Below are 13112 nucleotides of genomic sequence, written 5' to 3' on the forward strand. Positions count from 1 at the left end.
ATTAAAACAGTGTAGGACTGGCATAGGTAGAGAAAAGTAACCAAGAGAATAGAAGAGAAAACTGAGAGACATTGACACATTTAGGTTTAAAGACAACCAGCCAATCAACCAACCAAACAAGCTCTTAGTATATAGCAGATACTGCATTGCCCTCCATTCAGGAGTATTAAATAGTGACAGCTAAGGTGGTTATCAATATGCCGTAATATTAAATTGGATACATATCAAACAACACAGACACATACAAACACATTCCTTCCCTCTCCCCCTTCCCTAGCCCCAGGCAAGCGTTAATCTTCTTTCTGTCTCTATATATATGTGTGTATTCTGTACACTTAATATAAATAGAATTGTAGAATATCTTGTCCTTCGTGACTTGTTTCCTTAGCTTTGCGTAATGTTTTCAAAATTCACCCACACTGAGCAAATATCAGCACTTCATTAATTTTTATTGCCTAATAATACTACATATTTTGTTTACTTATCCATCAGTTGATGGACATTTGGGTTGTTTCTACAGTTTGGCTGTTATGAATAATGGTGCTATGGACATTTGTATATAAGGTTTTTTGGGGATATATGTTTACAATTCTCTTGGGTACATACCAGGGGTAAAATTGCTATGTTCAACATTTTGAAAAACTGCCAAAATGTTTTCTAAAGCAGCTACATTATTTTATATTCTCAGCAGTAATGCACAATAGTTCTGATTTTGCTACATCCTAACACTTGCTATTGTCTTTTTTAAATTATAGCCATCCCAATGAATGTGAACAAGTATCTTGTTGTGGTTTTGATTTGCATTTCCTTAACGACAAATGATTCTGAGCATCTTTCCTGTGACTGGCCATTTCTGTCTTTTTTTGAAAAATGTCTATTCAAATTTTTTGCCTATTTTTTAATTTGGGCTATTTGTCTTTTTATTAAGTCGAGAAAGTTCTTTACATATATTGTATACGATTCTATTATCAGAAATATGATTTGCAAATACGTTTTCCCATTCCTTGAGTTTCTTTTCACTTTCTTGATGATATCTTTAGAAGAACAAAAGCTTTTTAAAATGTTGGTGAGGTCCAATTCATGGCTTTTTCTTTTGGCTCTTGTGCTTTGGGTGTCATATCTAAGAAAGCAGTGCCTAATCCAAGGTCACTAAGATTTATGCAAATGTTTTCCTCTAAAAGTTTTATGGTTTTTGCTGTTACATTTAGGCCTATGATACATTTCAAGTTAATTCTTGTGTTTGGTATGAGGTAGGAGTTCAAATTCATTCTTCCGCCTGTGACTATACAGTTGTTCAAGTACATTTGTTGAAAAGACATGAAGGGTATTTTTGCTTGTTACAAAATCCTAGGTGGGCAATTCCTTTCTTTTAGCCCATGAGAGGTGGCTTTATTTTGTCTTCTGGCTTCATAATTGTTGAGAAATGAGAAGTCTGTTTCTTTTTTGCTCCCTTAAAGGCATTGTGTCTCCTCCAAATGCCCCAGATGTTTTTGTTCTCCTCTGTTTATTTTCTAGCAGTTTTGCTATGATGTCTTTATGTGTTTTTTTTTTCTTTAAAGACATCCTTCTTAAGATTCTTAGACTATCTTGAATTTGGGAGTTGACCTATTCCATTTGGAAAATTATTGGTCCTTATCTTATTGCTTCTTTCCATTCTCTATCTTATCTTTTTAATGACTCCCTCTCCTGAGTTGGGCAGATTGGGTGAGGTAGTAATCACTTAAATCCAATCAAGCAATTAAATGGCTAAGGGCTGATGTGTAGTTTGATTCTGGATCTACCTCTTTATTTTGGGTATGGACCTTGCAAGCTACTGATTGAGAGCTTTGCAAGCATTTATCTTCTCTTCACTGAAAGTCTGCCAGGGATAAATATGTAACCTTTAGAGAATCTCAGGACAATTTCCCAGCCTACACTAATACAAGTACTTCAAAATGTAACAAAAGCTTTTAGGAAAAGACTAAGATTTTCTGGATGCAAGATTCCTTCACCATTGGGTCTTTGACCATCTTGTGACTACAGGGAAGTTTGTAATGTCTTTTTTTTTTTTTTTTTTTTTTTTTTGAGGAAGATTAGCCCTGAGCTAAGATCCGCTACCAATTCTCCTCTTTTTGCTGAGGAAGATTGGCCCTGAGCTAACATCTGTGCCCATATTCCTCTTCTTTATATGTGGGACGCCTGCCACAGCGTAGCTTGATATGTGGTCCATAGGTCCGCACCCGGGATACGAGAACTGACAAACCCTGGCCACCTAAGGGGAGCATGTGAATTTAACCACTTCACCACTGGCCGGCCCCTGTAATGTCTTTTTAATGTTTTTGACCTAATTGACCAAGTTCCTGAGCAGCTTTCAAGCTCCAAGAATGCCTCATGGAAAAACAATGGTCTGCGGTCTTGACAACGCCCCCTCCAACCCCTTAAATTCCAACTGCTAAAACGTTTTAATCATTTTTTCTAGTAGAAGATTTCTGCCCAAGCCAAGCCTGATCTTCAACTTTCAGAATCTGCAATGTCCCTAGGAACATAAATGGCTGACAGTAGTCCCCTAATATATGCAAAGTTTCCCTCCTGTGCAAATTTAGACCATTAGTTTTCTTTGGTTTCACTGTATTCTAATGGCTTTAAAAATATCATCAACACAATGTTTCTTGATTTTTCTAGTCATTTTCTTGTGATTGCATCTGTCACTACCTACTACATCCTTTCCATAACTTTAATATTTAATACAGGTTTTAATGTAATTGCTAAATATTTAAATATAAATAATCTGCCTTAGTATTTGTTTTCCTATTCTATGTTCTTTTTTTTCACTGCTATTGCCTTCTTTTGTGTTAATCAAATATTTTCATTGCCTTTATTTTTTCCCCTTTATTAGCTTTTAGTTTCACATTATTTTATCATTCTTCTTGTAGTTAGATTATAAAACGAATATTTGATTTATACCAATTTTTCATTTCTCTATGTATGTATATTAGTCAACAACGGCTTTTACTAATTTCTATGATTATCCTGTCTTTTTGCTTAATTATTCCCTCTCCTGGTTTAGTCTCCCCTTTTTTTGACAATACTTACAGAGATGAATTTGGAAAGTAAATGCAAATACTTCCCATTTTTGCATCTATCATTTTAGTATTGGGGTGAATTTCTCTATTCCACCTGTCAGCTTAAACAGAAGTTCTACCTTTTCAGTGATTTAACCAATGTACTTTCTAAAAAAACTTTAACAGTATACCTTTCAACTCAAAATCTTATTTTCCTTTCTCTTACTTTCTCTGTCTTTCTATCTCATTTCTATGTCTATCTCTATTTCATCTCTATGTCTATCTCTATCTCTTCTCTCTCTATATATATATGTCTTTCTCTCTTCAAAATTTCCTCACTGTGGTTCCAAATCACCCATTTCCTCGGGAGAGCACTTTCCCATTTTATAAGTTTCTTTCCTTGTGTCTTTATGTGGCCTTTCTTCAAACCAATAGTCATTCTGATTGAATGTTCATTTTGGGAGTTGATAATCACTTTACAACTCCCTTTTACACAGACATTAGAGTTGGCATTGCTACCTATTCCACTTGAGATAGAATTGACCCACCTGGCTATTTCTATGAATATTCTAAATATTTCCTCTGTCAATTGCTCTTGATTCTTCTGATATGGACATGAAATACTGTTGCCATTGCTGCTGTTTCCATTTTCTTCAGCAAATGATTCTATGTATATTTTGTACCATGGCTTTCCTTTTTGTTTTCAACCTTAGTTCATACCATTTTTAAATGATTTCATAGGTCCTGGATTTCCCTGACTTCTCTTTGGGTTTTTCATGAGTCATCCTTGAAGTTCCCCAGTATGAACATGTGCATTTGTCTGTGGGTGTCTGTATGTTTGGTTTAAATTGTATTCATATGCCATCTTATATTTATGACCCTTTTAATGTCCATAGCCATAAGTATTTATTCTATAATTACTAAGAAAACCATAGAGATGGGGTGAGGGAGGGAGGGTAGATGGTTTTCAGTCTTCCTTTTTCTGTCCTGAATGCAGATCCCATAGACTTTGAATGTTTCTCTTTATTATTTTGTGGAAATAATTCTGAATTTTAAACCCAGACAACTTGCATGATTTTGTTCCTTATAGTATTCCTCTTCTCTTTCTATAATCCTTTAAAATATTTAAACTAGAAGTCACATTTATTTAAAAAATCACAATTATATATCAACATCTATTTCTTTTCAGTTTCCAGAAAAACACATATATGGAAAATCAAATTATAATAAATACCTTCACCAAATGTATCCTCACATTGTTTTAACCCACTCCTACATTTTCCTTCCAGACAAAACCATTGATTCTCTGAACATGAGCGCCCATCCTGAACATAAAAGTTATCTTGACATGATGCAGATGATCCATTGCAATATTCAGGGAGATCACATTCATCAAAGGTAGCCCTACACTCTTCTCCTTTCGCCTTAAACTGATGGGAGCAAGCAAATGATACTGAATAAAGCAGAATGTGAACATATAAATATTATAAAGAATGATAACTTTGCTTACATAGGTAATATGGAAATTTTGAAGAGGCCCTTACCTTACATGCATCACAGCATTCTCCTTCAGCACACTCTGAATCAGCTGATAGTCTACATGTACCAGCTTCGCAGCATGCATCACTAGCACATTCCTGAAAAGAAAATCAAATGCTCTAAAGTATCTTTTATTTACATTGGATAGGTATTTTAATGATGTAAACATATTATATAATATACAAATAGATGCTTAACTTACATGTGTGCAAACAGAGAAAAAAGCCACTTATTCACTCATTTAACACACACTGATTGGTTACCTACTACGTGTGAGACTGTGTATTTGCTATGTCCCTAGAGTAGGTTTGACTCTATTGGTAGTAGGATTTTCAAAGCCCTGGAGTGCGCCAAAGCCAAGATACCAAGAAGATCTCTGGCTCTTGTAGACAAAGAGATAGCTAAATACAAGATATGAAATAAACAGAAGTTATGATTTTAACAATTTCATTATAGTGACTAGTTCTTAATCAACCTTTATGAATCTATTCAATTTTAATGTCTGTAACTTTTATGGGATATTCAAAGTTTGGTTTACTTCTAATTCTTCAAAGATGAAGAGCTAGAAAATAGTATTTCTGAACGTGACGGAAATGATCACCTTTATAACATTCCTCTGTATCTTATTATGTATAGTTCAATGCTATAATTCATCTATCTATGCCCAGTGATTCTGCTTTTAAAAATTCTATTATTAAGCTTAATAAAAGCAACAAATAAGTAAGGAGAGGGCTAGAGAGACAGTGTATTCACACACACACACATTCACATTTTTAAATTTCCAGGGATTTGAAATATGGTTAGTTGGGCAAAAAAATTTCAGTGAGTTACACAAAAGTAAATCATGGATTTCAGTAGTCTGAATGAGTTATAGCATGATACTAGGGCACAGTAAATTTGCATTATTTTACAGGACTATTCTGCCAAATCAATGTCACTGCTATTGCTAACTATGGGGGATTCCAGAGGTGAAGTTATATCACAGGGGCATGGGACTCAATTAGATGACATTTAACAGAGCTAAGACACACTACTCTCAATTTTTATTAGAAACTTTCAAGGTGTTTTCGTTTGGATCCAAACAAGCAAAAACAAGTAGCTACTGGGGAATAATTCCTGAAAAAGCACATCACCCAACTAAGTATCTGAAAACACACTTTTCATGTTGGAGAGGGTACACGTGAATGACCTTGACTGTTGCAGTAGGGAACACTGAACTCCATTCATGTCTTCTTGATTCTGTCAGGTCCATAACACTCACTCTTAGTCTCACAGTCTCTGTCTTCTTCATTTTATTCCCTTTATCTCTACCCTTTCACCTCCCTCCAATCTAGCAGCTTTATCTGACTAAGATTTCTGTGGGTTAGAAAAACTGGCTTTTATTGCTTATGTATAGCTCAAATTTTTTTGACTTAAAGATTGACATGGTTTAAAATATTCAAAGCCACAAATGTGTCTCCTATGTTTTCTTGTTCAATTGTAAAAGCTTTATTTCTGTCTTTCTGAATGGCAGAGGATCTTAGGTTAAGAAGAAATCCTAGGGAAGAATATACTCAGGGTAAGTGTAAACCTAGGTCAACTCAGCTATGGGATTAATGACCTTGAGAATCACCATATAGATAATCTATAAACCACTGAGTCCATATGCCAATATATAAGTGCACTCATTAGTTTATTATAATCCCTAGTGCCTTCTTTGTAGAAAAGTGAGTTTGACAAATTAGGGAAAATGGCAATGTAACACTACAAAAATTAATAATTTTTATGTCATTCTGGCATATATTCTTCCAAATTAGTACCAACCTCTTCACTCCCACAGTCACATTGTTCTCCTTGTTCCACTTGTTGATTACCACACTCTGCATCTTTGTATGATGGATCTAAACGTGGCTGATTTTGAAGACATTGGGACTTTGGCTTTGAAATAAAACGTGCAAAATCTTCCATGCTGCAGTTGCTAAAGTTCTTCACACCACTGAAATGACTAAAAATGCATCAAACTTCAATTTTTTTGTAAGCATTGCTTCCATAAACTACCTAGCCTCAGAATAAAGTTATTTAATAGCATTCCACAACATACAAAATGCTCAATTTTGTTAGCGTCAAACTTTTATTTTGTGTGCATGGGAAGTCAATTGAGCAAGAATTTATGCTAAATATTTTTAGTAGAAATAACTAATCAATAAATTTTATTGGTTTTTATATTACACTTATTAGTGACACTGCTTTCTCTTGAAGATCTGACCTCACAAAGTGCTCCATCTCTATTTCATTTGTGGCTTCCTTTTCCTTTCATGACTTCTAAATATTATAATACCGTTGTATTAACAAAAGAGATTGGGCTTTTCCCTTCTTTATATTTATTCATAGGCAATCTCATCCAGTTCTGTATTTTAAATAACGCCTGTACTTGACAACTCAAATATTTATTTCTCTAATATAAACTTATCTAAATTCTAGAGTCCAATATCCAATTCTTTACTCAGTGTTTACAAAGAGATAACATTTCTAAGCACAAATCTAAGATGCCACCCTTTTACCTCTCTTTATTCCCTATGTGACACCTATTTTTCTTCAAAATATTTATCCACAACTGGAATATTATTTATTTAATTATTTATTGATTATCTTGTCCTACTAATTTTTAGCTCCAGGAGAAAAAACATTCCAATTGTTTTGTTCACTAACACAAAGTTAAGAGCATAATGATTATTTTTAAAAAATGAATGAGTGTATGGTTGAAACCATGTGTTTTAAATAGTAGATTCTTTAGTTGCTGTTTCATTATAATTTCTACTATTCTGAATAGTATTAACATGTAAAAAATATAATCGTGAATGTATATAATTAGTAATTAGATATACATAACATGGACTTAGTGAATTTTAAGGCAATAGACTCAAAACCTAGTCATTTAGATTACTACAGGAAAGTGTTATTCACATGAGGACCTCGAACAAATTAGAGATTTTTGAACAAACTACCAATTTTGGTATTTTTCTTTTCATGGTCACATCCTCCTTGAACATACTCATTTGTTATAGTAACCACAAATAATGGATTTATTACTACTTTGCCAATAATTCAGATGATTTCTACCTAAATACCAGAAACCAAAAGGAGAAAAAGCAATAGAACTTTAATATTACCAAGAACCAGGCAATGCAAGATATGTTTACTACGTGTTAACTTGCTTACAGGGTAAAAAAGGCTTTCTGGTAAAAAAAAAACTAATGTTGTCATTAGAAAGAAAACATCAACCATAATTATGTCCAGTTGGAGAATTTATTTGCATTTTGAATCTCTGCACAGATTTGATGGATGTTTCCATTCTCTATTCTTCCATATTCTCCCATCATCTTCCTTATGATAATAGAGCCTCTTATGTTCAGTTAATACATGGCTTCATTGTATGATGCCTACATTTCTTAGCCTTTTGTAAAGTTAGGAGTGGACATGTAGAAAGGTCAGATAATTGGCCTAATCAGTCAGATAATTGATCTCAATCAGGACATTACTGTTTTAATCAGACGTTCATTTCCCCACCAAAAAATTGCAAAACATTGACAACAGGATGGAATGTTCTCATCACAATGAGATAGAGAATAATAGAATGGAGCATCTTTTCCTCAATCCATAAAGTAAACATGTGTCCAATATTTTGCATTTTTTAGAAGAAATAACACTCAGAAATGAAATGAATAAAACCTGTCTTCAAATATAACTTTGAAGAAATTATCAGAGGGATCTCAATTACTAACCAAAAACAGAAAAATAACACTCAATACATACTTTTAACTTCTACAGCATAAAGGGAATCAAGGAAAAATGGAAAAGAGATAAAAATAAACACTTTTGTTAAATGTCTCAATAAACTTCAAAAGATGTACATCTAAATATATATTTTTGGATGACAACCAAAATTAAATCAGAAATCAATAACAAAACGACATTTAGAGTATCCACAAATGTTCAAAAATAACTGACATGTTTCTAAAATAATCCACTAGACAAAGAAGGAAACACAAAGTTTGAAAATATTTCAACTAAATGAAAAAGAAATATAAAATATCAAATTTTGTGGTAAGTAATTGAAATGTTGGTTACAAGTAAATGTATAGCTTCAAAATTCTTAAACAAAAAGAAAGAAGGTTTAAAATCAATTATTTGAGCTTTCACATAAAAAATCTACGGAGAATAACAAGAACAAATTTACCCTAAGCTATACATAAATAAAGAAAAAATAAGGTAGACAAGTGATGGGCAGGAGTCAATAAAATGAAAATATAGTCTTTGAAAAAATCAAATAGTTTGATGAAATCCAAGTTAGAGTGATTAAGAAAGAAAAAGAGAAACACAAATTATCTGTATCAGAGATAAAAAAAGATCATATCACCATAAATTCTAGTGACTTTTAAAGAAAAATAAATGAAGAATACAAAAAACCTTATGACAAATTAAGCAATTTCAATGAAAATATTAGAAAAACAAAAATAATAAAAATCTAAGTAGCCTCATATCTTAAAAATTAATTACTAAACTCCTTCCTTGAAAGAGAAGTCTAAGTCCAGATGGCTTTGCTGGTGAATTTTATCAAATAATTTAGGAAGAATTAATATCAATTTTCCTAAATCACTTTTAGAAAATTTCATGAGGCCCAAATTACCCTGACAATGAAATCAGTCAAAGGAATTAAAAGATAAAACAACTAAACACCAATGTCCCTCATAAATAAGGAAGCAAATGTTAGAAAAAAAAATCCAGCGACAAACAGGATAAATACATTAAAAGGATAATGCATCATGCCAAATGTGGTTCATTCCAAGAAAATAACGTTATTTAAACAACAGAAAATCAATAAAATGTATTTCAACATACCGACAGAATAAAGCAGAAAAAAATTACATGATCATCTCAATGTGTGATGAAATATATCTATGATGAAAACTTTGGCAAACAAGGAATAAAGAAGAACTTCCTCAATCTGATTCAAAGCCTGTATGAAAAATTTCCACCTAACAGACTTAACAGTGAAGGAGGAAAGATTTTGCCATTAAATCAGAAGCACAGCAAAAAAGCCACATATTCCACTTTCATTTTACATTGTGTTGGAAGTCCTAACCACTGCAATAAGACAAAAAGATAGAAATTTAAAAAATATATAAAGACTTAAAAGGAAAATGTAAAACTGTGTGTATAATATATGATTGTACACGTGTAAAATTCTAATAAAGCTAAAGTAAAAGTGCCAGAATTAACTTAGCAAAGCTGTAGGATATAAATTCAATACAAAATAATCAAGAAAATTTCTACATGCTTGCCACAAACAATTGGAAATTTCACAGTCATATAAACAGATATAATTAGAAAAAACAACCAAGACAAATCTATTTACACTTAATAATTTCTCCAAAGAAAAAGATTGAGGAAATATTGCATTTTGAAAGATTCTAACCAGACCATGATGAGAATAATTCAGGAATCCCAACAAAATAACCTATTTCAAAATTGAACAGAGAATACCTTGACAATATTTAGGAGGTAGAGGGTCCAAAGAGCTATTAACAGTTAAGATCTTTTCATCCTTCCTATCTTTTCTTTACCATTATAACCATTATCATCATTACAATCAGAATCATAAGCAATGTAATATCATCATTGTAAAAAACTTGTAAAAATTGTTTTAAACTTGCAAAAAAACATTGTAATGTAATCAAAGGTAAATAAAAATTTAATAAGCAGTGCTCAACATTATTAATATGAACTATATAAAATGTTAACCGTCTTTATTTAGATTAACTAGAAAAACAAACAAAAAGCAAAGCATAAACTTGTTTACGGGAAATTCATTTGGGATGTAACCCACGGAAGCAGGGTTAAGGGAACAGTGATGGAGAAAGAGAGAATGAGGAAAAGTCAATATAAGTATGTTTTATTCAGAAGGTAATAGTGGTTCCAGTCTGCTGAGACCGCAAAGAAGTGTACAGACTATTTAATGGAACTGTCCTTAGACAGCCAGGAAGCTGGTATTCCAATAAAGTGGTTGAAGGTTGCTCCTGTGAAGGGGATGACTAATGGATAGCTTAGGGAAGAAGCTGGTTGACATTCATGGATTTCAATATGTTGACCAGGTCACTGAATGCTTCTTGTGAAGTAAATACTCACTGGTGAGACTTGAACTTAATATATAAAGATCCACGTACTTTGTGCCTACTCTAAATCAACTCACATCCTCTTTCTCACAATTCCTTGTCCCTAAATGTCCAATCTTACAGCACCTAGATCCTTGATCAAATACCCAAGTCATTTGCCACTGTTCAGGCTATGTTGATCCCAATCTCTGGTACTTCTCTCAAACAAGATGGAAAACTAAGTGTATTGTTTGTAAATATGCTCACTGGGACATTTACCATTTCCCAGTTGTCTTAAGGTCTTAAAATCTAATTGGAGAATATTATGGAACAGTAAATTTTTTTATATTCCAGTTAACATATTGAGAGAAACTTTTCTTTAAACAAAACAGGTTTTTCTTCCTCTAGCAGCCAGTTTTAGGGAACTCCCATTGGGCTGTTGGTGTGAAGTGATTGAAAAATATTGAGAGATATGTAACAGATGTAGGTGACATAGGGATCTGGGAGCTCTGTTCATGTTATTTACTTATGCTCTCTGGACCATCTTGAGCTTCCTCCCAGATACACCATTTAGTCATCAGATAGATTAATATGCTCACTTGATCTTACAATTTTGTAGACCTGAAAATACCCAAATTAAGATGAAAATATTTAACTTAGGTAACATAGTCACTTACTTACTATTTCCTGGATGCATGTTCAACTCTACAAGGTTCCAGTCACCCACCAGGAGCTGTAAGAGAACGCTAGGGGTCTGCACCACAAATTTCCTATTGATACTTCTCAGTGATTCTACCAGGATCTACCAGGAATATCTTTAGTTTTATTGTATCTTAATGGTCATAAATACCAAAGAATAAAGCACCTTGCATCACAGCCTGGACCTGTTCCAGTACCCTCTCTGAACATCATCTCCAGTCAAAGTAATCCTCGTTGCCGTCAGATCATCTATTGATCCAGTTTCACAATCATTTCATAAAAGTTTGTTTTCTACAACCACTTCTGGGATAACTATTTTTATATGGGTTCCTCTCAAATCAGAGCCTGAGATAAAAATTGAGTGCAAGTATTTTTAGGAAATGATTGTAGAAGCAGGAGTGAAGGAATGGAGAGAGTGAAATGTTATCAAGTTTGCCGCTGTAGACAATGGGGCTTGATTTTCTAAGAAATCTGAGAAGCAGAAAACGTCTTCAAATATTGCCCATCAGAAAGATAAGAGGCTGGCTCCAGTCACTGACTGGATGATGGTTTCCCTTAATCCCCTGACTATTTGGCCCTAATTCTATAAAATCTCATGGTCTATTTTAAGAATAATGATAATAATAGCAAACAAAGTCACTAGATCTTTGAGGCATAATAAGGATAGTGCAAAAGCCCTTCTCTAGTGACAAAGAAAAGGCTAAATAACACCATCTTTGAAGTCAATAGATGCCAAGACTTCAGGGCAAGGCAGAACGAAGGAAAGCATGCAGACAAGGCCATACCAATAAATTATTCTTAAATAGTGATCACAAGCCTGTATTTGGTTTATCAAATCATTCATTAAATAATAAAGTCATGCAAGTAAGCATAATGATAAATGCAGAGTTAGATCACATATGAGGAGGCAAGTGTGACAATAGATTACAAGAGATATTGAGATCAATATGCAGCATGGGCATTGGAACATGTATTTTCATCTAGAGGTCATTGGTCACAGCTTATATTTGACCCTTAGTAATTATTTTAACAGCCTAGACTTTCTTAAACTAAATACACCAGTTATTTTTCATATAAACTATATATGTAAAGCATATAAAAGTAAAGCATCTTACATTGCTTCTGGGTTCATTATGCAAACAGTTCCTGAGCACTGGCATTTGTTAATATCATCATAGGCTATCCCCATACTGAGGCTCAGTAGCTGAGCTATAATAACTGCAAGTGATTCCAAACTTATGGCTCTGGGGTGCTAGAAAAAAACCATAATAGTACATTTTAGAAGAGAATTCATTTACCTGGAGAATAACATAGTTATAAAAAATAGTCACATGATAAAATGGAATAGAGGCATCTAACACGTTAACCACAGAAGTGCCATCCATATCAGCCTAATACGTTACAAGTACCATTAGAATATAAGAAAAACAAGAAAAGTGAAATCTGAAATTTTACCAAAACATAAATGTATGGTTCATTTGGTGGCATCAGGCCAAGAAAAAAATTGCCCCAGTAAATTGTTAGTTATATATAACAATAGTTATAATTATATTTGGACTCATAAAATAAAATCTTTAAAGACACACACATGTACATATACAGTGTCAAATCATTAACAGGTTGTGTTCACTTGTAATTTAATTATTTGGAGATGATATTTCATATGAATGTTTTATACATTTTTAAAAAATCATAAATTAAC

The 13112-nt window shown here is 33.1% G+C and overlaps 1 protein-coding gene across 4 annotated transcripts in view; it reads right to left on the reverse strand.

The window, feature by feature from the left end:
• Positions 1-13112, reverse strand: part of ADAM2 (ADAM metallopeptidase domain 2) — a 133724-nt gene that overhangs the window by 49362 nt on the left and 71250 nt on the right. For all 4 annotated transcript variants that reach the window (XR_002804447.2, XR_011433254.1, XM_005606295.4 and 1 more), the window contains exons 11-14: positions 12526-12662; positions 6384-6564; positions 4586-4678; positions 4276-4471 (exon numbers count right to left, since the gene is read on the reverse strand). Coding sequence is in view for 2 of the 4 variants with exons in the window: in XM_005606295.4 (XP_005606352.1) it covers positions 4276-4471; positions 4586-4678; positions 6384-6564; positions 12526-12662 (607 nt within the window). In the remaining 2 variants the exon portion in view is untranslated. The remainder of the gene's footprint in view (positions 1-4275; positions 4472-4585; positions 4679-6383; positions 6565-12525; positions 12663-13112) is intronic.

Source organism: Equus caballus, chromosome 27 (genome assembly GCF_041296265.1).
Source record: "Equus caballus isolate H_3958 breed thoroughbred chromosome 27, TB-T2T, whole genome shotgun sequence".
Lineage (NCBI taxonomy): Eukaryota > Metazoa > Chordata > Mammalia > Perissodactyla > Equidae > Equus > Equus caballus.